This window comes from Notothenia rossii (assembly GCF_949606895.1).
Source record: "Notothenia rossii genome assembly, chromosome: 8".
Taxonomy (NCBI): Eukaryota; Metazoa; Chordata; class Actinopteri; order Perciformes; family Nototheniidae; genus Notothenia; species Notothenia rossii.
This window is the reverse complement of record NC_136906.1, coordinates 47,773,536-47,799,188: the sequence shown is the minus strand read 5'-3', so window position 1 is coordinate 47,799,188 and position 25,653 is coordinate 47,773,536. Positions and strand designations below refer to the sequence as shown.

Below are 25,653 nucleotides of genomic sequence, written 5' to 3'. Positions count from 1 at the left end.
TTGTAAATGAGATCGATGATCTCAAGGGACCAATCTGTCTAAATAAAGGTTTGAAATTAAATGAAATTACTAAAGTCTGATACATGTTTTGCTTAGATTTAATAATTGGGGCTTTTTTTAAGCCTTTACTCGCATGGTTCATTATACATACTGAACTGTTCTAAGTCTGAGAAATGCTTTCGCATTTCAGCAAAGCAACATTAATGTGAAATTATTCTTGCGGGCGGCTAGCTAGCTAGCTCACGTTCAACATAAGCTTAAACTAGTTTAGCTACATTTATATCAGCTCATAAGTGGTATGTGAAAAATATTTGTCTTAATTACGGCTACATACGTCGGTGTTAAAGTGTGAGTTATACTTTATCTTAATCGCTTTTGTTTTACACATGACAGTACTAACGCTGGCCGACATTTTAATATATGTTTGGGGGGGAGGGGCATAGTCCACGTCCATGTGCTTGTTACGCGTATGAAACAGGAAACACCTAAATGAACTCAGTCTGTCTAAAGTAGTTAAACCGTCACAATGTGCATTTAAAAAAGCTAGTTTCACTACATAATTCACTTTTTCTGTTCTCTCCTGCAGCTCCCGTACCCACACCACAAACCCATACATTGATCTACACCAGGGGTCACCAAACTTTTTTCTCTGGGGGCCACATTATTGTTCCTGACTGTGATGGGGGCCGGGGCCGAGTCTCCTCATTGTGTAGAAGAGATTACTAGCCCGGCACAGCCATCCCCACTACTACTTCCACTCTACTATATCAACACTTGATTCCTGTCACATATTTGTTTACCATCTTTACTAGTGGTTTACAAAAGTAGCAATTGAGTCTTCACACTTTGCTTTAATTTGAAATACCACAGATATTCCATTTATTTGTTTTCTAATAAAAATAACATCAAAGCTGTCAAGGTAAGAAACATCTGCCTAGTTGAGGTGATTGACACTGGCAAAGGTGAGTTCAAAATTATAAATTATAGGTAGGCCTGATGATGATGATGATAATAATAATAATAATAATAATAATAATTGTGTGCAGCACTTAATAAAGGTCAAATAAATAGGCCTATAAAATAAATAAATAAATAAAAAACATCAAAATTATAATAACATGAGTAGGCTAATAGAACTAGCTAACTCTTATGCCTATCCAGGTGAGCATGTTCAGTTAACATTTTTTTTAGGTCAAGGTGAAAAGGACATGAGCAGTGTAGGCTCAAAACTAAAGCACAACAATAGTACAGAATAATGGCAATCAAAATCAGTAGCCTATATGTAGGTGAGCTGGATTTGTACTTGTTGATGAATTGTGCTGTCTTTGGGATGGGATCAGCAACATCAATCTCCTCTCCTCACTTCAGAGTGCCTTCTGGAGCCCTGGCATGGAGGGATGACGGATTGAACACAAGAAGCACCATATTCAGTAAATGGCAAGACATGCTGCTGTCTGCTTTTCTCTGTGACATAATTTTACAACATATGTAGCAAATTAAGAAGAGCCTTCACATTTCATATTTATAGCAATTAAAATCAGTAATTGTTCAAATCAGTGTGCTTACCGTATCAGTGTGAACTGTGTGTTTGCTTCTGGCTGATGAGAAGTTCAATGTCTGGTTGCAGTCTAGTGGTAGCCAGTCTCAAGGTCTGATGCAAGTGTTTATCTGTGAGTCTGTTCCTTGTTGTATTCTTGGTTTGCTTCATGCGGGAAAAGGTTTGCTCACAGATGTAGGTGCTGCCAAAAACTGTGGACATCTTCATTGCATGCTGTTTGATGTTTGGGTAGGTTTCCCCTGGGAGCAAAGCATAGAACTCAATGAGACTGTCAAGCTTGAACGCATCTTTAAGGATATCACAATTCTGCAACTCGGCTAGTTCAAACTGAAGAGAGGGATGGGCATCATTTATGTCGGCAGCAAAGGGGTTCTGGAACAAACGTATTTCTTTACCGTTGACATGAAGCTCACGGAACCGCACACTGAACTGCCCCTGCAGCATTTCCAGTGCATCCTTGCACTTTTCGACTGGGAACGGGACAGGTGGTTTCTCAGCGCAGTAGCTCTGGGTGGCAGGGAGATGCGTAAAGTCCAGCTTTTCGACCTGTCTCACAAGCAGCACTAGTTTGACCTCGAACGCTTTGATGTGGGAATACAGGTCACTGATTAGCTTGCCTTGGAGCTGCACGTTAAGGTGGTTCAACATTTCAGTCACATCTGTTAAAAATGCGAGGTCCCATTTCCATTCTGGCTCGGTCAGCTCTCGTACTGTTTCACCTTTAGACTGCAGGAAGGTGTTGATTTCGGGTAGCAGGTCGTAGAAACGGCGCAACACTTTGCCTCGGCTTAACCACCGGATTTCTGTGTAGTACAGCACATCCTCATAGGCAGACTCAAGCTCGGAGAGGAAGGCCTGGAACTGTCTGTGTTTCAGACCATTTTTTCGGATGTAGTTGACACAGTGCACAACCACCTTCATAACAGACGCCCACTTCAAAACTTTGCAGCATAGGGCTTGCTGGTGAATCAGACAGTGGACTTGTAGTGGGGGAGTGAGACCTCGTTCCTCGAATTCGCTGTTCAAGCGCCCTACTAGCCCCCTTGTCGTGCCAACCATACTAGGTGCGCCATCCGTAGTGATGCTGGCAAATTTACACCAGTCTAGACCCAACTCTTCCATTGTTTTGCACACTTGGACAAAAATATCCTCTCCTGTTGTAGTTCCTTTGAGGCTTTTTAATGCTGCCAGCTCCTCAGACACTTCAAAGCTTTCGCTAATCCCACGAATAAAAATGAGCAGTTGTGCTGTGTCCTGCACATCATTGCTCTCATCCATGGCCAAAGCAAAAAACTTGAATTGTGACGCTTTCTCGTTCAGCTGCTCATAAACGTTGTCCCCCAATTCTTCTACTCACCTGGTCATAGTAGTCGCGGAGAGACTCACACCGTTGACTGCCTCTCTCTTGTCGGGACACACCTCCTCGGCCACAGCAAGGATGCATTTTTTAACAAAGTCCCCATCAGTGAAGGGCTTCCCATGGGTAGCTAGTATGTGAGCTACCTTGAAGCTAGCTCGAACAGCAGCGTGGTTTACCTGGGTTTGGCGAATTAATGTTTGTTGTTGTGCTGCCAGTCCGCCTTTCATTCTGCGAATTCTGTCTGCTCTTGCTTGCCCTCGCAAGCTAGCAAAGTCACTGTGGCGGGTTTCGTGGTGACGACGAAGATTATATTCCTTGAAAACCGCCACACTCTCTTTACAGATAATGCAAACGGCACGGTCCTTATACTGAACAAAAAAATAGTCGCTGGTCTGTAATAGATATAAGTCATGGTTGATGACCTTCCGGGTCTGTCCAGCAGAGGGCGCGTGTTGCTTGCCGCGGGTGCATAATACATAAGACTTGAAGCAAGCTAACATCGTCTCTGTTTCCTTTGTCTTATATTTTCCCCATATTAGGTGAGTTCATCCGTGAGAAACGTTATATATGTAGACTGACTGTGTATAATATTAATATGAATAGTGATAGTTGTTAGAGGTATTTTTGGAGGGTTTCTCTAGGTTCTGTAATTGTTGTAGCTGTGTATGCTAGCTTTGCGAGCGCCGTTAGCTATGCTAGCGCAGCTAGCTATGATAGTGTAGTTTAGCTCCAAGAAGGGGAGTTTGGGTGTTAATTTGGATATGTATGTTTGTACTGTGCATTTAAAAAGTGACATCTTGTGTGTTAAATTGGATGTATGTTTGCAGTACGCGCATTGTTAGTGGTTGTTTTATATCAAGAATCCATGTTCTGTATTATACAGCGTGCTATGTGTACCATGTTGTTGGCGGGCATAATACATAAGACTTGAAGCAAGCTAACATCGTCTCTGTTTCCTTTGTCTTATATTTTCCCCATATTAGAACCATAACATTTGGAGGCGCTGCTGGGAGATTTGATTTGAGGACCATCCCTGAGTTGTTAGTGGAATCCTCTGATCAATCATCCCCTTAAACAACCCAGTCATCGGAGAAAGGAGCTTGGAAAGGCAGTCGAGGTCGTTTTCAGACAACGTTGGTAACCTGCATCCTGAAGTGTGAAAAGTCACCACTAGGGAGCAGCAAAAAAACCTAATTAAGTAAGATAAACCCTCATTTGCTATTTCTGCCCACTTCTCTGATACAATGGAGGCTGAATTGGAGAAGCTGCAGCTGGACATTACAGGTGCATTGTATACACTGACTGTAGAACAACTGATTAAAGTGTGCAATGAACTGGAGATTTCAGGACCGGATAATGTGCATGTGACTGGTAAATCTCGCAGTCAATTAATTTCTCATGTCACAGAGCATAATGAACGTGAAGAAATGGCCGAGCTAGAGGATGAAGGCATGTCCGAACTTCTTAATGTGCAGGATATCATAGACAAAGCCAAAATTACAACAAATGTACATGACAGTGTCAAAAGGGAAGATCTCCAGAAGTAGGTAGAGGCACTAAGGTTGTCATTACAAGAAAAAGAAAATGCAATGCATGACCTAATGAACACAAGCATGAACCACCCTGCCGGGTTCAGCCCCCCAGAAAGAAATCTGGCCCAAGTACTCCCCAGTAGTTCTATGTGGCGCAAAGATCTTAAGATCGCAGGCCAAATAGGCGAGCCAGGACAAAAAGATAGGCTCACATTTTCTAGTCTGGCCAGACAAATTGAAAATGGCTTTAGTAAGGGCTACCCAGAGTCAGAGATCATTGATGCTGTAATCCGTGCCATCACACCAGGCCTGCAGTTACGGAGTTACCTTGAAGGGAAGGAAAACCTTACACTGCCTGCCCTTCGCCGAATTCTCAGGTCTCATTACCAGGAGAAAGGTGCCACAGAGTTATACAAACAACTCACCTCTGAGGTTCAGAGTAGTAAAGAAACGCCTCAAAACTTCCTGATTAGAACTATGGACATGAGACAGAAAATCCTGTTTGCTTCTCAAGAAGCCGAGTCAAACCTAAAATATGACCCAGCACTAGTCCAGAGTCTCTTCATGCATACTGTCCTGACTGGTCTACAGAATGACAATATTAAAAGTGACCTGCAGCCTCTCCTCATGCAGATAAGTACTTCGGATGAGCTGCTGCTGGAGAAAGTGAACATTGCGTACACCAATGAAAAAGAGAGACAGGATAAAAAGAAACTTGCTGCCCCATCACGAGTAACAAATGTGAATACAGTCAAGTCCACTGAAGTTCCGGTGGAAATGAAAAGCACCAGCCAGCAAAACACAGTTACTCTGCCCACTGATCTGCTGTCATAAATCAAAGGAATGCGCTCTGACATGGTGCTGTTGCAAGCCCTGAGAGCTGAGGTCTCCCAAATCAGAGAAACGATCCAAACGGCCACATCTGCACCCCCACAGCATCCCTCACCAAGCAGAGAACCAGCTAATATTTCCGCCCCTTATCCTGTGTTTTCACCCCAACAACCCTCTCCCTATAGGGCTGAATTCAATGCCAACAGCGTGTACCACCAGCAGCCACCAGCAGCAGTGCAGGAGTACCGACCGGCATTCCACCCGGCACGAGTAAGAGAAACGGCTCAGTTTCAACAAGGGTATGCACCGCAGCGATACTACCCAGCACCACGCCCCCGACCTAGGTGTGTTTCCTGTACTCATGCAGGCGAAGAGTACTGTCAGCATTGCTTTAGATGTGGAAGCAGTGAACATTTCAGAGCAGGTTGTAAGGCACAGAGGGTAGAGGGACCCAATAGGCGGAGCCCTTTAAACTAAGAGGGGTTGCTCCCATGGGACATGCAGCAACCGGCCACACAGATAAGTCCCAATCTTGTGCAAATTGCAATGAAGAGAAAAAGAGTAGGGAACTACAATACTGTTCAACTTGCAAAATTACACTGTATTGTTCTAAAGAATGTCAGGAGAACCATTGGCCTGCACACAAAAGGCATTGTAAGACATACACATGTTCAGGTATTAAGAAAGCGACACAGTCACATGACAAATCCAAGCACAAACAAAATATTGCAAAAGAAAAAACAGCTACTGTGAGAGAGTTAGTAGGGAAAAAGTGCCTCATCAGGTGTTTCCTACACGAACAGAAAACTCAGGCCCTCTGGGATACAGCCTCACAAATTTGTGCTATAGATGAGGTATGGAAAGAAAGCCATCTAACTGATGTACCGCTAAGAGATGTAGCAGAGCTTATTGACCCTATAGACTCTTTACAAATTGAAGCGGCCAATGGTACAGAAATGCCATATGTTGGTTGGCTTGAAGTGTCCTCTAAACTTACTGCAAGTGATACCGAGTTGCTAATACCCATGCTAGTGCTAAAAGGTAACCAACAGCAGTGTCCCATTATTGGCTTTAATGTCATTGAGCACCTTGTGATAGCCAGTCAGCCAGGCCAGAAAAGACATGGGGATAAAGAGAAGCTTGTACAGGCAGTAAAAATTGCCTTTCCTCATCTTCGAAAAAACAAAGCAAAAGCCTTTATTAATGCTGTGAGTGTAGGACAGACATGTGACTATAACGTAAGAACAGCAAATGAGAGAGTTAGTGTGCCTAAACGTAACTCCATTCAACTCGAGTGTCGAGTACAGGCTCCATTTTTCAAAGAGGATAAAACTCTGGTTTTTGAGCCAAATGAGAACCCACAATGGCCTGAAGGATTAGAGTTTTGTGATACTCTTGTGTCCGTGAAGGCAGATACAGTCCCAAGAATTATTGTTAGTGTGCAAAACATATGTGCTTACATATTTAAAACAGAACAAAAACCTGCTGCATCAATCCACCATGTCAACGCCCAGATCTCCAGTGAAAGCCCCCCTGTGCATGAGCAGTGGGATCCTCCTGTGGATTTGACTCACCTTGATGAACACCAGAGACAAATAGTCAGTCAGATGCTAAGAGAAGAATCAGACTCATTTTCCAAGTCTGATGACGACATAGGCTGTGTGGAAAACTTGCAAATGAAGATTTCACTACAAGATGCTGAGCCAGTGTCAAGAGCCTACCGCTCTGTTCCAAAACCCTTATACAAGGAGATGAAAGATTACTTACTGGACTTGATAGCACAAGGGTGGGTTGAAAAGTCCATGTCTTCCTACTCCTCTCCAATCGTCTGCGTAAGAAAAAAGGACGGAACTCTACGTTTATGTATTGACTACAGGGAGCTCAACAGGAAAACCCACTCAGATCGCCATCCCATCCCCAGAGTACAGGACATTATGGATAACCTGGGAGGAAACACACTCTTTTCACTGCTGGACCAGGGTAAGGCATACCACCAGGGTTTCATGGCCAAAGACAGTAGACACCTAACAGCCTTTGTGACCCCCTGGGGCCTTTATGAGTGGGTACGAATCCCGTTTGGACTCATGAATGCCCCTGCAGCATTCCAGCGCTGCATGGAAGAGTGCTTGGAGGGCTTAAGGGATGAAATATGTGTGCCATATCTTGATGATGTTCTTGTGTTTAGCAGGACATTTGAGGATCATATCAATGCTGTCAGAAGGGTGCTGCAACGGCTGAGGGAGCATGGGATAAAACTAAAGCCCGGAAAGTGTGACCTGTTTAAAACACAAGTACGTTACCTTGGAAGAATTGTGTCTGCTGAGGGAAATAGAGTGGACCCTGCCGATACTGCTGCAGTAACGGCCCTGAAAAACAAACACCCAGGAACTATCGGTGAGTTAAGAGCAATAATGGGACTATTAAGTTATTACAGGCAGTATATCAAAGATTTTTCACGTATTGCCTGTCCCTTGTATGACCTGCTTAAAGCACCTACAGAAACTGAAATGCTGAAAAAAACGAAAACAAAAAGAAACAGTAGAGGAGTTTCATCCAACACACCCATCAAATGGACTGACATGCATCAGTTAATATTGGAACAGTTGATAGACTGTCTCTCGCAGCCTCCTGTTCTAGGTTTCCCAGAGTTTTCACAGCCATTTGTCCTCCATACCGATGCTTCCAACCAGGGATTGGGGGCAGTATTGTACCAAAAGCAAAATGGAAAGCTTTGTGTGATTGCTTATGGTTCACGTACTTTAACAACAGCAGAGAAAAATTACAATCTACACTCAGGCAAATTAGAGTTTCTTGCCCTCAAATGGGCAATCACAGAAAAATTCCGTGATTACCTATACTATGCACCATTCTTCACCGTCTACAGTGACAATAACCCACTTACATATGTACTGTCCACTGCCAAACTGAATGCAACAGGTTGTCGATGGGTAGCAGAACTGGCAGACTTCCATTTCATAATTAAATACCGTCCTGGTAAGGAAAACATTGATGCTGACAGTCTGTCCAGAATGCCTTTGGACGTGGAAGTATTCATGGATGAGTGTACAGAGGAAATGTCATATGATGTGATTGGAGCAGCTACACAAGCAGTGGAGAACCAGGATGAATCCAGTGTGTCATGGTCCATGGGTGTCTCATTAAGTTGTGCAGCATTAACTGTAGACGCATCCATCATTCCATTGACAATAGGACAGATCAAACATGACCAAAGAAATGATCCCAATGTTGGAGCAGTGATTCAGTACAAGCTGGCAGAAAAGAAGCCATCAGGCTCAGAACTCAAACAACTCAGTTCACAAATCTTATGTCTGCTAAGAGAGTGGGACAAGTTGGAGATGAATGAGAGTGGAGTTTGGACAGGAAAACTTCAAACAGAACACAGCTTGTGCTTCCAGAAAAGCACAAAAGTACAGTATTAAAGGAGCTCCATGATGAAATGGGCCATCAAGGTGCAGACAGGACTACATCTTTGGTACGGGACCGGTTTTACTGGCCCTACATGCAACGAGAAATCGAAGATTATGTCATGTTCCATTCTTGCTTATGTACACACTTTTAGACCTTAAAGGTAGGGTATGTAAGTTTGAAAAACCGGCTCGAAATCGCTAGAATTTGAAAATACACAACCCGAGAAAATCTGCCACTTCCTTATAGAGCCCCTCCTCCAACACACACAAACGTGCACATGACCAATGAGGGCACGAGATAAGTTTGTGCACAGATGGAAGGCTGACAGGCAGGTAGGCCATTCAGTTACTTTAGCCGGGCCGGCTCAGATAATTGGTCGTGCTTTTTACAGTATTACGGCTTCCACAGATGACATTTTTTAATGGATTTTTTGTCAAAGCACTTAAGATATTCATTGCTATCGGGATGTTAAGAGCATTCCATGGAATATAACAAAAAGTGTATCTCGAGCCGGTTTCTCAAACTTACCTACCCCACCTTTAATAAGACTACATAATTGTATGTTACTACTCTATATTACTCTTACGACTGCAGCCACAACATACGGGAACGTTTTACATCGTAGCACGCAATTTCAATTTCAACAGTGTCAAGCTATGCTTGGATTGTGTTACATTTTTAATTATGCAATAGTCATTGTAAGTGTTTACTGTTAATTGTTGAGTGGTCACACATTTGTATCTTATTGTACTTTAACTTTAAGATTATCAGGGTTTGAACTGGGACTCAGGATACTGATTTATTTGTATTTTGTGTTTGTCAATAAAATATTTTCTGCTTCTACTGTGTAACACTTCCTGGTAAATACATGATTCTGCAAAAGCTTAACTCAGCATCTAGGTTTATGAATGGCATACAACTAGATGCTGTCATCAGTAATGTTATAGTTGTAGTTATATAGTTGTTGTTGATGTTTCCTTTCCATTTCTTTAAACAGTAAATATATTATTTTGTCATTACAGCTTGAGAAACTCCATGCCATTGGCTTTAAACCAGTGCTGCTTCTTGGCAAGGAGACCAGGAAGAAGGACGTCAAATGTGAAATCCTAACCCCTCGCTGCACACTGACCGCCTATGCCCAGGATTACCTTGACAAGATAGGCGCTTTTTATGATTACCTTTGTGAAGGTGAGATGCTTGCACTATATCTTCACAGTTCACAGTATTGTGTACACAAAATGTTTGTATCAATGGAGAGCTTAACATTTCCTTATAACCAACACAGTTATATGGAATGAGTTTGGATCAACTCATTTAATAAAGTCAGTTAAGTTAACAACAACTTACAGTGACTGTTTTCAATCCATCCAAATCTTGTGGGACAACAACTTGATCCAGTATTTATCCTTTGATACAGCCAGAAAGCAGTCATTCGAGCCATTTATTTGGGTTTGGCAAACTATATTTTTGTGAGACAACTAACACACATCCTTTCTACCTGTTAACTGTCACTATATTTAGCTGCAAACTATTACAAAAGTTGAAAGTAATTGAAAAATATTTAGGGTTATGGACAACATTTGACTGTTTATTATTTCAGCAAACTACATACAATAAATACATTTTTAAACACTGAGTATGTAGCCTAATGAGACATGGCTTACTCTGCAGAGGGGACTTGTGGACATTTAACTGTTATTTATCAGGAAATAGTTAGGCAAGTTTACGTGAATTTGAAAAACCATTTTGGGGTATTGTGCTACCACTTGCGCATTCATTGTATACAAATTGAAAGTTGTAAAGTTGTTAATGTCAAGGTAGTTAGGTTTGATGACTGAAATGTATGTTTAGGCTTGAGCCATCCCTTAAGTAATTTCCTTTTAGCAAACCGTTCCTAAACGGTTTCCTTTATCAACGCCCAAAAGGGAGAAATATTTTGAGGTTAATGGTAAGAGCACAATACATGAAGACGATCCCAGTTGACCACATATTCAGTTTGGCAGTTCTGTATTAAGGTCATGTTTCTCGGGTTGTAAACAAAAGCAGTTATCCAGTGCATCCAGAGGTCCCTTTACATTACATTTATGTTTTTATCCAAAGCGACTTGCTACTTATTTGATTGCACTTATGCAAAACACGTTTGCGTCAGTCTCATAAATTCTGAACAAAATGTGTGGATGTAAATAATGTAAGGGAACATACATGCACACGTCTATATGTTGTCTACCGACAAATTGACATGTCACATCACATGGAATGTAGACACAAATCCGAAGAATAATATCGCAAAAACAAAACCATAAATGGTTGACTGGATAAATACCACTATTTCTCTGCTATTAACTTTGACTGCACACAGTCCTATGACATGACGAGTATATTTTTGATCCTGTCTGGAAACATACCTTAAGCACGCTGTATTTCTTATTTCTAGATATATGAGTTAACCTCTTTGTCTTAAGCCAGTCAAGACCAACATTTGTTTAACTTGCACAGGTTGGACACAGGACTCCACTGGCCAGGGGGTTGCGGAAGATCCTGAGGAAGAGACAGTCACGCTGAACCTCACACCCTGTGACCCATCTGAACCAGAAAACAACTGGCAGGAGGCAGGCACCACAGAGAGCCTGGTGCCAGAGACAAGCACCGTGCAGGTGGAGGTGCTGAAGACCCCCCCCACCCCCCGTGAAGCAGTGCACCATCATAGAGGTGGGGCAGGAGGAGCAGCCCCAGGGGGATGATGTGAGACAGGCTACCACCACGGAGGGGCCAGGTAATAAAATAGATAGATAGAATCGGAGGGATGAAACCCTCTTTAATGGTCACACATGCAGAGCACACAGCACACACAGTGACATTTGTTCTCTGAGATTTGCAGCTTTTATATTTATAAAAGTCAAGAATGTTTTCCGATATTTTCCTAAAAAATTATTGTAGGTAACTTGTTGACAAGTCATGCTTCTACAATATCTCAAAACACCTAATTGCACTTCTTGCATTTTTGGGAATAATGATTGTTCCAATAGGTAAATAATAATAACAACAATAGCTTAATCTAAATAACATTTTCACCTACAACTTCATAAATATGAAAGGAAAATGGGATACTTGTGTATGTGTATATCCTTAGGTACTCGGATATAAATAAATATTAAACGTTTAGAAAAATACAGTCTTTCATTCCTGAACAGACATGTGGTTACTATATGGTTATACCTTTTTCACACAAAAATGCAAAGCAACAGCAGGCTTACTTTACATTTGATAAATCACAAAATAAAACTCCTATGTGATTTGGTTTACACACAGAAAGGGTCTTACATTGTAGCGTTGGGCAGTAGGTCGATTACATCAAAATGATTTGGCTCATGTCCATATATTGTACGAGAGGTTGATATCATTAATATTGTGGTCTACCTAAAGCAATCCCTGACCATAGGGGTAAACTTCGAAGCAACTCATGCAACAACGTCATGCAGCATATTTAAATGTTATACTCAAGAACTGCATTTAGATACGACACTGTCCCATAATGAACATACGGGGAATAAACTTAGGTTTTTGAATCAAAGTTAAATTCATTTAACATAGCACAACATGTTAATATTTATCAAACGATTCCTTACACATAAAGTATGGAGTCAATTATATAGGCAAGACAACAAAACACCTAGACTTCATAGATCAACCTCAATTAAATCGCAATAACAACAAAATATCTGTACCTAACACCTATTGCATCATGTGATGCTGCATTTGTGGGATGTATTTTGAAACTTGAGTTTAAGCTTAACTTGGTATACTGTATGTATATAGTAACATTTCTTCTTCAACCCACAGCTGTCAGGACAGGGTCCGTGAGGGACACAGTACAGTAGAAAAAGTCAGGTATATTAACAGTATTAAGTATTTTGACTGATTATAAACATTTGCATGAGTCCAATTGATTGGTATTCTAATAAATCTATCGACATGTACTTTAGCAAAGTGCATGTAAACGCAGTGATTGATGCTTCTTCAGTGAGTTAACAATTCTATATTGTGACTAATAACTATAACTGATACATTATCCAAAAATCCAAAGGGCTTTAATTGTCTAATTAGACTAAAATACATACAGTCATAGTTGATAAAGTGGTGATGAGAATGCTAGGCAGTAAAGGAAGCAGCAGTGCAGTATTTTCTTTGGTCATCTCAGGCTCAGCAGTGGTATGGCCATTCAAACAAGCATCCCATGTTAGGACTGAGAGCAGCTTGGTTCCATTTCAATGATGTATACAGTAACTTTTGACCAGTGATAACAGTGTGGTCACTTTTCATCATGCAAGTCTGGTTGCTACTTAAGTGTTCATAGTTGTATTTATTTTATTTCTAATATGACTGATACTGTACAGTATGTGGAACCTGCTTTGATGTTCAAAGATTGCTCCTACCACACTCGCCTAGAAACTTTCCCCATCAGGAGTGTAATAAAAGAAAGAATGAGAAAGGTTAGACGGGAATAAAAGTAATGCATAGGGTGTGCTTTATGATTTACAAACTTCCAACACAATTGTTTGCTAAATAGCTCATATGCGTTTGGTCTTTCCGAAATTAGAGATTTGTTTTCTTCTCTTGATAGGGAAAAGCAGAAATGTTGGTGGAGTGGGAGCCCTGTCCAGTATGGTATATATCTTCCAGTTACTTGGCTTCATGTCATCTGATGTAGTCCCATGTTGGAGAACAAACACATTATATTTAACAAATGCAAAACATCCAAATCTACCACCAGTCCTCTTATATATTTCACTGCTGTTATTCTGAAGCAGCGGAAGTAGTGTAGGAACAAATGATTGTTTAACTTCATTGTTGTTAATGTATGTGTTTGTTTTTATTGTTTGTTAGAACATTTGTTTTCATTTCTATGTTCACTTTTTCTAAATGGTAAATGAAACATTTACTTATATAAATTGAGTTATAAGATGATTGCTTCACACATGGTTTATGCTTTTCGGAAAGAAGAAATCAGTAACTGTAACTAACATTATTCCATTCTGTTTTCAGTGGCAAGGATTGGGCTCATTCCTGGCAGCCGAAGAATTCTCCGGGATAATGCATAAAAATAAAATCTGTTATTTGAACACCAGTTTTGTTTTTGCACGTTTGTTCTCTTGTTTATATGCTCCATTTGAGTCATATTTAATATGTTTCTATTAGAAATAAGATGAAAACCTCCACCAAAATGCATTTGACTTTTTAGGAAATTACAGTTGAAATACTACATGATTTCATTGTCAGTGATCGGAACACCATAACCTATTTTAAGCATATTCATGTGTGAAATCTGGTACTTTGCCATCCACTGCCTTATCTAATTTGTTTCACTTCCGAAGTATAACGCTTTGGAGGTAGGCTTGCATATAAAGCGTCTTTGGGTTTCAGAAAAGCGCTCTAAAAATAAAATGTATTATTATTATATCATTTAATTATAAGCCTAATTAAAATGATCCTGATTTGGATCAGTGGTTTTGCTACTACATTTGAAAGCTTTTGGGGACAAATGCTTGAGATATTAAAATGGTAGTGATTACTTTGAATTTTCTTTTTCACTTATTGAAAACCACAACTTGAGTATCAGGATGTTCTTTATCTGGAAAGTTATCCACATCTCATCACCACGTTGTCACGGCGACCCTTTGTCACGTCACAGATACGGTACCCGAACTCAGATCGCCACCCAAACGATACTGCCGTTGCTAAGGAGGTAAAAGTGCAAATTTGTATTTTATATTTTTTTAAACACAGGGTTTGGTTTCGGATCGCGCCGATTGACGGATTTCTGAAAGGGAATAGAGCCTATACGGCCGTCAACGCAAGACAAGTCGAACGACTCCACGCACACACGCCGGAAGAACTACAAATATGTCAGCTCTGTGTACTTCGTAACGATTGTTGGGCGCGTATCTAATGGGAATTGTAGTTTGTAGCACTGCTCTCATATCATTTCAATGGGTTAACTTTCTATTCTTCTGTGTTTTTGTATGTTTTGAGCTGAGGTGCCAACTCAACATACGATGTTGATGAAATTAATGAAATTTGGCGATGATTCATGGTTTTTGTGTTAATGTAATAACAGTTAAAACAGGACCGGTCAAATTTGACCGCGAACACCAAAGTAAGGGGGGGAAACGATTACAATAGGAGGGTTTTAATGTAACCATTGCTTATGACATTGATGATATTTTAAATCAAAAAACATATTCCCTAAAATGTGGAAGCTCTGGATGCCATACAAATGAATAGTTGATATTTTTTTGGGGCCACAATTTTGGCAGTAGAGCACCTAGTGTTATCAAACGCATTTCAATGGTGAAACTATCCAAACATATTGCATATGACAACATTTTCCACTACGATGAAAGGCGAGTAAGCCAAAAAAATCTTATTCTGGTTCCATCATGGGTAACCCCACCCATCCTCTCCACCTGAAGCTGGACAGACAGATAACCCCCCCCCCCCCCCCCCCCCCCCACACCTGGACAGAAAGGAGCTCCTTCTCCAACAGACTGCTGCTGCTGTCACAGGAACCGATACAGTAAAACATTCCTGCCCACTGCAATCACTCTGTACACAACACGTTCTCACTCCCAACCGGTCACATGTTGACGGACGGTCAACTCCTAGCAGTATCAATACTAATTCGGCTGACTTTTATATTTGATCCAATCGGTATATTGGTATATTTACACCATAACGGTGCACAGCTGATAGAAAGGGACACCTAGTGGTTAAAGCACGTTATTGAAATGTATTATTTTTATTATTAGATATTAATAGGAGACACAGATAGACAAACTAATAAGGCTTTATTTAAGCATTAAAGAATACTTTAGGTTAAGGTCTTATTTTGAATAAGAAAAAAGCTTTGGGGGTATAAATATTAAGCCTGACAAAGTACTAATATATTGCTTTCCTGCAATGTTAACGTTCAAGCACTTATTTTAACTGATATTATACATATGTATTATACTCTTATAAGATGTATGTAGATAGTATAAGAAATGTGCAGAATATGATAGTTTAATGGTGGAGGTATACACACATATTGATAGATGTCTTGTAATGCACTGTTGAGGAACCTGCGACCCAAGTTGTTCATCTCCGACCTTGTCAGGTATTGAACATTCAATAAATAAAGAACACAGAATTATTAAATATAAAACACAGAATTTGTGTGATTATACTAAATGATTTACAAATAAACACCACTGCATATTTACAACTGTTACACATGCTGATGTAACGCAAATATTTCCAACTTGGGATCAATAAAGTATATCTTATCTGAAGATGATCGATGGCTACTGCCATATTTGCAAAATTTGCCTCTCAACCTTGACAAGTGCATGTTTCAGGCTTATCAATTTACAACCGGAGGGGTCACAAACATAAGACCAGCTGTTAAATAAAGCTCTTCTGACCTTAGCTGGCATGTGGGTATATATACCCACATGCCAGCTAAGGTCAGAAGAGCTTTATTATTTATCAATCAATCAATCAATCAATCAATGTTTATTTATATAGCCCAATATCACAAATGTTACATTTGTCTCAGTGGACTTCACAGTTTGTACAGAATATCAGTATGACAATACGACACCCTCTGTCCTTAGACCCTCACATCGTACAAGGAAAAACTTCCAGAGAAAACCCCACAGTTTAAAGGGAAAAATGGGAGAAACCTCAGGGAGAGCAACAGAGGAGGGATCCCTCTCCCAGGACGGACAGACGTGCAATAGATGCCGTGTGTAAATTGAAAAGATAATACATTTGCAACATAGGTAGTCCAAATGTTTTGAAATGCATGTGTGTATAATAAGAAGATGAATCCACGAGGATATCCATCTAGGACTTATGATCCAGGACCGCAGCCACGACTCAAGATCCAGGACTCGCAATCCATGACACAGGACCGCAGGATCATCCATGACTCCGGATCCCGGCGTATATAGACACCAAAAAGAAAGACATTTGGGGAAGCTGGGTTAATCGGAACATGAGAGTACACAGGTATAGACAGAGAGAAGGAAGAAGTAAGATGTCCCCCGACAAACTAAGCCTATATCAGCAAAACTAGGGGCTGAATCTAATCAGCCCTAACTATAAGCTTTATCAAAAAGGAAGGTCTTAAGCGCACTCTTAAAAACGGATAGGGTGTCTGCCGTCCGAACACAAACTGGAAGCTGATTCCACAAAAGTGGAGCTTGATAAGAAAAGGCTCTGGCTCCCATTGTACTTTTAGAGACTCTAGGAACAACCAACAACCCTGCATTCTTGGAACGCAATGCCCTAGTAGGACAATAGGGTATAATGAGTTCTTTAAGGTAAGATGGCGCCTGCCCATTAAGGGCTTTGTAGGCGAGAAGAAGAATTTTAAATTCTATCCTGTGTTCTATAGGGAGCCAGTGTAAGGCAGCCAGAACAGGAGTAATGTGGTCCCTTTTCCTAACTCTGGTTAGTACACGAGCTGCAGCATTTTGAATCAGCTGAAGCGACTTGACTGACTTCTTGGTACACCCTGATAATAAGGAGTTACAATAATCCAGCCTTGAAGTAACAAATGCATGGACTAGTTTCTCTGCATCGTTTTGAGGCAAGATATGCCTGATCTTTGCAATGTTACGTAGATGGAAGTAGGCGGTCCTTGAAATTGATTTTATGTGGGCGTTAAAGGATAAATCCTGATCAAATATAACACCAAGATTCCTTACAGTCTCACTGGAGGCCAAATTAATGCCATCCATAGTTAATATATCTTTAGATAATTTGTTTCGTAGATTCTTCGGGCCAAGTACAATAACTTCAGTTTTGGTCGTGTTTAACATCAAAAAATTTAAGGTCATCCACGTTTTTAAGTCCTTGAGGCAGTCTTGAATTTTATTTAGATGATTAATTTCATCAGGCTTGATTGATAAATATAGTTGAGTATCATCCGCATAACAATGAAAGTTTACAGAATGATTCCTTATAATATTGCCTAACGGAAGCATATATAGGGTGAACAAAATAGGTCCAAGCACTGAGCCCTGTGGCACTCCATGGCTAACTTTGGTTTGCATGGAAGATTCATCGTTGACACGTACAAACTGAGAGCGTTTCAGATAGATAAGACCTAAACCAGCCTAAAGCTGTTCCCTGTATGCCAACTAAGTGCTCTAGTCTTTGCAATAGGATATCATGGTCGATAGTATCAAATGCAGCACTAAGATCGAGTAAGACAAGAATAGAGACAAGTCCCTTGTCAGAGGCTATTAGAATGTCATTTGTGACTTTAACCAGAGCTGTCTCTGTGCTATATTGTGTTCTAAAGCCAGACTGAAAATCTTCAAATAAATCATAGTTTCTTAAGTAATCACACAGCTGTTTTGCGACTGCTTTCTCAAGAATTTTTGAGAGGAACGGAAGATTAGAAATAGGTCTATAGTTGGCTAAAACCTCTGGATCGAGGTTGTGCTTTTTAAGAAGCGGTTTTATCACTGCTACTTTGAATGATTTTGGAACATAGCCTGATAATAAAGACATATTCATAATATTTAATAAAGAAGTGCTAATTAATGGAAAAACTTCTTTTAACAGCTTAGTTGGAATCGGGTCTAAGATACACGTTGATGGTTTAGAAGAGAGAATCATTGAATTTAATTGTTCAAGGTTTATGGCTGAAAAGCATTCTAGTTTACTATCTAGTGTAATATTATTAGAACTTACGTTTCCGGGAGCTGTTGATAACACTATACTGGTCAAAGGCAAGAGGTCATTGATTTTGTTTCAAAGAGTAACAATTTTATCGTTAAAAAAGCACATAAAATCATTACTACTGAGTGCTATGGGAATAGAAGGCTCAGTCGAGCTGTGGCTCTCTGTCAGCCTGGCTACAGTGCTGAAAAGAAATCTTGCATTATTCTTATTCTCATCTATTAATGAAGAGTAGTATGCTGCTCTCGCTTTACGCAGTGCTTTCTTATATTCATTGAGAGTAATATGCCAAATTAAACGAGATTCTTCAAGTTTAGTGGAACGCCATATCCTTTCAAGTTGTCTCGACTTTTGCTTTATTTTGCGGGTTTCGGCATTATGCCATGGAGCTAATCTATGTTGTTTTATTTTCTTCTTTTTCAAAGGAGCAACAGAGTCTAATTTTATTCGCAGCGCATCTGTAGCACTATCAACAACATGATCAATTTGGGGTGGTGTACATTTTGTATAAGTTTCCTCCCCTACATGCAGACATGCTATCGAGTTAAGTATTGGTGGAATCTCTTCCTTAAATTTGGCTATAGCACTAACAGATAGGTTTCTGCTGCAGGAGCTTTTGGCTAATGCTTTGTAGTCTAGTAACAGTACTTCAAAAGTTACTAAGAAATGGTCGGATAAAGCAGGATTATGCGGTTCGACTAATAGTTGCTCAATTTCAATACCATAAGTCAGAACAAGGTCAAGAGTGTGATTATAGCAGTGGGTTGGTTTATTTACACTCTGACAGAAACCAACAGAATCTAATATAGAGTTAAATGCAACAGTAAGGCTATTTTTATCATCGTCAACATGAATATTAAAGTCACCTACGATAATTACTTTATCTGTTTTAAGTACCAAAGCTGATAAAAACTCAGAGAATTCTGATAAGAATTCTGAATAAGGACCTGGTGCACGGTACACTGTAACAAATAAGATTGGCTGCAAAGTTTTCCAGGTCGGATGCGTAAGACTGAAAATGAGGCTTTCAAAGGAGGTATAATTTAATTTTTGTTTAGTATTGATAAGTAAACTTGAGTCAAAGATTGCTGCAACTCCACCTCCTCGGCCCGTGCCTCGGGCAATATGAGTATTGATATGGCTGGGTGGAGTGGCCTCATTTATGCTGACATATTCTTCATGTCTCAACCAAGTTTCAGTGAAACAGCATATATCAATATTATAATCTGATATTAAATCATTTACCAGTATTGCTTTAGATGCTAGAGATCTTATGTTTAAGAGACCACATTTAATCTTCCTGTTTTGTTGCACTGTAGTAGTTGTTACATTTACTTTTATTAGGTTATTATGTATGACACCTCTATTAGGTTTTACCTTAAATTGTCCTTGGGCAGACACACACACCGTTAATATTGGGTATTTTATTGGGGTCGGGATTCCTATGGATGACTGCCTAGGAGAGAGCGCAGAGAAGCGTGTAAGACTGTGACTCTGCCTCCTGGTCTCAACTCCAGTTTGTCATGGATTAAGTCCACAGAGCCCTGAAATGTTTGCCGAAATGAGATTTGCACCTTCCAAAGTAGGATGAATGCCGTCTCTCTTAATCAGACCAGGTTTTCCCCAGAAGGCTGTCCAATTATTCACGAAGCCCACATTGTTTGCTGGGCACCACCAAGACAACCAGCGCTGAAATGATGACATGCGGCTATACATGTCATCATTGATCAGATTGGGGAGGGGACCAGAGAAGATTACGGTGTCCGACATGGTTTTAGCATAACTACACACCGACGCCACATTAAGTTTGGTGCATTCTGATTGGCGTAAACGAACATCATTACCACCGACGTGAATAACAATCCTACTGTATTTACGTTTATTTTTAGCCAGCAGTCTTAGATGCGCCTCAACGTCGCCCGCTCTGGCCCCTGGAATGCATGTGACTGTGGACGCTTCGGTCTCTAAATTCACGTGTCTCATAATAGAGCTACCAATAACCAGAGTTGGCTTCTCAGCGGGTGTCTCGCTGAGTGGGGAATATCTGTTAGATACGTGAACGGGTTGGTGGGGACCTGCGGGTTTCGCGTTATGCCCCTTCTGAACAGTCACCCATTCTCCCTGCTGCTCGGGAGTTGCCGGGGGACGGCTAAGAGGAGCTACCTTTTGCCGGTCCGCACCGGCTAACATGGGCTTTACTGTAGCTGAGTTATTTTCTAAGATGCGGAGCCGGGCTTCTATGGCTATGATTCCCGCCTCCAACCTAACAACTATACTACATTTAACACATGTATCGGTACCAGTAAAGGAGGTAGGGGAGTAACCAAACATGAGACAGTTAGAGCAGGAAATAGCACCCGAGGGTGGGGAAAGAGCCATGGCTAGCTATCAAGCTAAAGTAGCTACCGTTAGCAAACCCGAAAAGAGTGTAGGCAACTGTGGAGTTACAGTCGGTAAGAGAAGGAGAGTTTGTGAGTGCTTAAGCTGTAGTAACGTGTGATTACAACGTCAGGCAGTTGCCGTGATCAAGAGTTTTAAAACGATCGATTAAGTTAAGATAACAAGCTATCAGCAACAGAACAGGCACACGGGATACCCGGAGATGACAACAACAACCGGAAGTTACAACATGCTTACCGCAATAGTGGTCCGTGTAGAAACCGTGTAGAATTTATATTATATTATATATATATTATTTATATTATATTATATATATTATATTTATATTTATTATTTTATTATTTATTAATGCTGCCCGTTATGGGCACAAGCAATTTTCCCCCATTTATTAATTATATGTTTTAAATGTGAGTGTTTCCTATCCCCTAAACCTCCAGGGATGTACACAGTTTAATACTGGCAACTTCTTATTATGGGAAATATGAAAACGTCTTTTAAAACTACAATTCCCAGCAGAGACGTGCCCTAGAACATGTTGCGAAACACACAATAGTGTGTAGTTACTACACAGTTACTACATTTGTAGTTCTGGGGACGGGGTGGGGGAGGGGGTGGACCCGTTCAAATCCAGTTTTGGACAGTCTGCCGTGGTTCCATCCCATTTCAAAGTGCTGTTCGACGCTCGGCGTAACCCTCGGCGCACACTCAAACATCCAATCAGAGCTTGAGGACTATCACGGGGTTTGTCCATGGATGGGTTTGTCCAGCGCCATATAGATAGAAGAGTTACGACAGCGGAAGTCCAAAATCGGTTATCGTCACGTGGTTCATGCAGACGAGGATCGTTCCCCGGAAGTTCATGGCAGGCAATGTGAATGCATTGATAACAGGAGATAGAACTACGATTTTTGGTAATTATTAGTGAATAAAGGTTTTGATTTGCAATATTTATAAAACAAATCGATATGTGTATGTATTTACATCAATATTTTTTTTTAAATAAAATAGAATTTGCTAATATTAAGTGATAATATTAGGATTAGTGTGAATAACTAGTTTACATGTTAGGCTAACAGTGCCTTGGTTAAAGAGCCTGTTGCTGTTTATAGCTTTGAATTCTTTAAAACCAATATTATCTTCTTAAACTTGAATCCCCCTCTGGTCCATGTGCTGAAAGAGGGAGTAACAGACAGGAGAAAGGGTTATACACACCTATATCGCACACCTATTGGATGGGAAATTGCCTTGGGGAGATAAGGTGTGGTCTTTGTTCCCAACTGAAGTTATGGAACTTTATTATTTGTGAGTTTAACAAAGTATGACAAATGGCATCAGTAACAGATGTGATATGCATTTCTATAAAGTTGTCTCACATTCTTGGTCATATTTTATATACAGTATGTAATGAGTATAACATGTCCAGTAAGTATAAAGTGTTTCCTAATACTGTGTATTCAACCACTATGGAATATGTATGTGGGCAGACAAAACTGAGTTGTTCTGTGTGTGAAGTAACCTCAAGTCACTCCGCAGGCACATTTTGATGCAGACCAGTTTGTCAAGACAAAAAAGGGCAAGACTAGGCTGAGAGCAGAGGCTATACCCACCATCTTCGTGCATCGCCCTGTGGTCAAAAAGAGAAGGGCCCCTGCACCACGATTCACCCCGGGACCTGTATCTACAAAGCCCATAGCTCATGATCACAGCTATAGTGTGAAAGGTGACACAGGTATAATAAGTATGAACTCTTAGTAACAAAAGTCATATTTCTTATTTTTAAGTGGTATAATATTTTAAATGTTCGAAAATCTACAGTGCCATGTCTTCTACTTACATTAGTCTCAAAGATTGAGGGAAGAAGGGATGAGGAGACTGAGAGAAAGGAAATTGAGGGTGAAGAAAGAGAGGACATGGCTAGTGAGGAGAGACAGGGAGGGTGGACACCACCCTCTCAGCCAGCAGCCAGTCAGCATACGAGGGAACCAGCAGCCAGTCAGCATACGAGGGAACCAGCAGCCAGTCAGCATACGAGAGAACCAACAGCCAGTCAGCATACGAGGGAACCAGCAGCCAGTCAGCACCAGCAGCCAGTCAGCATACGAGGGAACCAGCAGCCAGTCAGCATACGAGGGAACCAGCAGCCAGTCAGCATACGAGGGAACCAGCAGCCAGTCAGCATACGAAGGAACCAGCAGCCAGTCAGCATACAAGGGAACCAGCAGCCAGTCAGCATACGAGGCAACCAGCAGCCAGTCAGCATACGAGGGAACCAGCAGCCAGTCAGCATACGAGGGAACCAGCAGCCAGTCAGCATACAAGGGAACCAGCAGCCAGTCAGCATAAGAGGGAACCAGCAGCCAGTCAGCATACGAGGGAACCAGCAGCCAGTCAGCATACAAGGGAACCAGCAGCCAGTCAGCATACGAGGGAACCAGCATCCAGTCAAACAGATCTATTAAAAGAATTAAAGAGAAAATTAAAGAGCCAAGAAGGAATCACCAAAAAAGCAAAGTCTGCACTAAGAAAAATCAGGAAGGAAAATGCAGCTCTCAAGAAAACAATGAAAATTAGGGACAACAAATATAAGAAAACGTTTTCAAAAGACCAACTTAAGGCATTAGGCAGACTCACCACAAAGGGGATGAAATGGAGCAATGAGACAATTAAGAAGGCTTTAAAAATGTGCTTTGCGTGCGGCCCAAAGGGTTACAAAACTCTGCAGGAATTGCAGATTCCCCTTCCAGGAATAAGGACACTGCAAAGAAGGATGCAATGTGTTAAGTTTGAGCCTGGTGTGTAACAGCTAACATCAATGCCCCTCCACCCGTAACATCACTGCCCTCCACCTGCCAACATCACTGCCCTCCACCTGCCAGCACCCAGCCAGAGGAGCGCAAACAACAAAACCAAGCAAGGTGTCCCGTCATGTACCTGGAAGTTTGGGTTGGCAAAATGGAGTAAGAGAGGGACTTGAAAAACCTTGGTGGCTCTCTACTCATGTTGTTACAGTTGTCTTGGTTGCAGCTCTCAAGTTTTTTTTGGTTGCCATTTCCACATCTTTAGAAAATATGAAATAAATGAAGTGAAATCCACCTCTTCTCTGGAGAACAAACTTTGATTTCTCTGTCTTGTGAGTTTGCAGTCTTGCAGTCTTGCTCCTCCACCTGTAACATCACTGCCCCTCCACCTGCCATACAGTAGGTTACTAACAAGATTACTTATATAATACAGTGATAGAATACATGTTTAGTATGCTTACTTATATAAAACAGTAGTATTAAACTTACCTTGTGTTTTCACTCTCACTTAAGTCCCTCTCCCTTTGCCATCAATCCAAAATCAGCTGAGCTGCAACATTATACAGACAGGTAATCATCAACATAATCACAAGGACACAATATGGCTCTGCTAAAAACACTCACTCTTACACGCACCAAAGTTATATTTATCTAATATTTAACTCCCTCCACCCCCGCATACAATCCCGTTTAGAAGCCCCTCTTCTCTAATTCAACAACGTTGGACGAAATGACAATAAGAGAACGGAATTTACAATTAAAAGGCTGTTCAACGTGTGTTGCTAACTTGATCCGGAATCCTAGCTTTATCTGTTATCTGTAAACGTTCCCTAAATCTACTAATTTAGGGATAATCCACTGACATCCTTTAATACACATGTTAATTTGAATCAGATGTACTGATAATATCCGCAATATAAATCTTTAAACTTCTTCTTACCTTTAAAAGTCCGTCACGAACGGTCTATTATGCTGCAACTCTACAGCTCTGCTAGCCTTGGCGCTAACTTCCGGGGAACGATTGAGAGGCTCCACGATCCGCCATTGCTGTAAAAAAGTGGTCCATTGGAGTGAACGGAGATGACGTAAGTCTCAGTCTATACGGCGCTGGGTTTGTCCAGCGAAGCGGAGAGAATACTTACTTCCGGGTGTAAAATTCTCTAAAGCAAATTAGCTGCTCCGACCCTCGGTCCTGACGGACTCCAACTTGTGTTTATTAATCAAACAAATAAATACACATAAGGATACTTATGTGTTGTTGAGTAAATAATAGTGTGTGGTTTAGAAAATAATACAAAATTAGAAGGAAAAAATGATGAAACAATAGATTTCAGTATTCTGAGCCCCGACTCTCCCCATAACTGACGGCAACAAAAGTCCTACATTATTCAATTAAAATAAAGTAAAAACAATAAGTGTGGCTTGATATTGAGTAAGAAAAAGGTTGATAAACGCGGTGAGAATGGATCTGCGGAGAGCATTTCGCCGCGATCCCAATGTGTCTATTACCAACGTTCAGGGAACTCTATGCAAGTCGGTGACGGGGAGGGGCCCTGACCGTCCGTCAACATGTGACGGGTTGGGAGTGAGAACGTGTTGCTGTACAGCAAATCACCTCTGGCTGGAAGAGAACTCTCTGCTCCATAGTTTCTCTCTTCACTGTACATTTGACATATTCAGTGTAATATTTAATATTCCATCTGTCACATAGTTATGTAAATATAATACCTTGCATATCTTGTTATTGCTCATTTGTAAATTCAACATGTATATTTTCTTCTTTATTTCTTGTCTTTTTATTTGTATTGTATAATGCCATGTGTTTTAATGCTGCTGCAACGCAAAGATTTCCCAAATTGGGATCAATAAAGTTCTATCTTATCTTAAACCAACAACCAGTGTTCCGGATGAGGATCATCTCTTTACAAAACTATTCAAGCGCTAACCCATATTGTTACTTCTAAATGAATTTATTTCCAAACGCATTATAATGCAGTGTGATGTAAACAACAA

General features: G+C 40.8%; 2 protein-coding genes and 1 long non-coding RNA gene across 3 annotated transcripts in view; 2 read left to right on the top strand and 1 right to left on the bottom strand.

Annotated features, from left to right (window-relative positions):
• Positions 1 to 1,401, top strand: part of ufl1 (UFM1-specific ligase 1) — a gene marked incomplete at its 3' end in the record, with an annotated part of 49,846 nt that extends 48,445 nt beyond the window's left edge. Inside the window, exon 20 of the mRNA XM_079645253.1 lies at positions 1,369 to 1,401. Within this exon, the coding sequence (XP_079501379.1) occupies positions 1,369 to 1,401 (33 nt within the window). The remainder of the gene's footprint in view (positions 1 to 1,368) is intronic.
• On the bottom strand, positions 281 to 2,836 carry LOC307014098 (general transcription factor II-I repeat domain-containing protein 2A-like; the record flags this gene model as incomplete). The annotated part of the gene is made up of 2 exons (XM_079641818.1): positions 281 to 1,384; positions 1,567 to 2,836. One exon carries the CDS (start codon positions 2,834 to 2,836, stop codon positions 1,571 to 1,573), a length of 1,266 nt encoding a protein of 421 aa, XP_079497944.1. The 3' UTR covers positions 281 to 1,384; positions 1,567 to 1,570.
• A 4,700-nt stretch (positions 2,837 to 7,536) lies between these two features.
• Positions 7,537 to 13,830, top strand: LOC307014099. The gene is made up of 6 exons (XR_013801152.1): positions 7,537 to 7,675; positions 9,733 to 9,898; positions 11,207 to 11,483; positions 12,551 to 12,598; positions 13,332 to 13,375; positions 13,754 to 13,830. It is a non-coding gene; the product is annotated as an uncharacterized lncRNA (long non-coding RNA).
• The last annotated feature ends 11,823 nt before the right edge of the window (positions 13,831 to 25,653 follow it).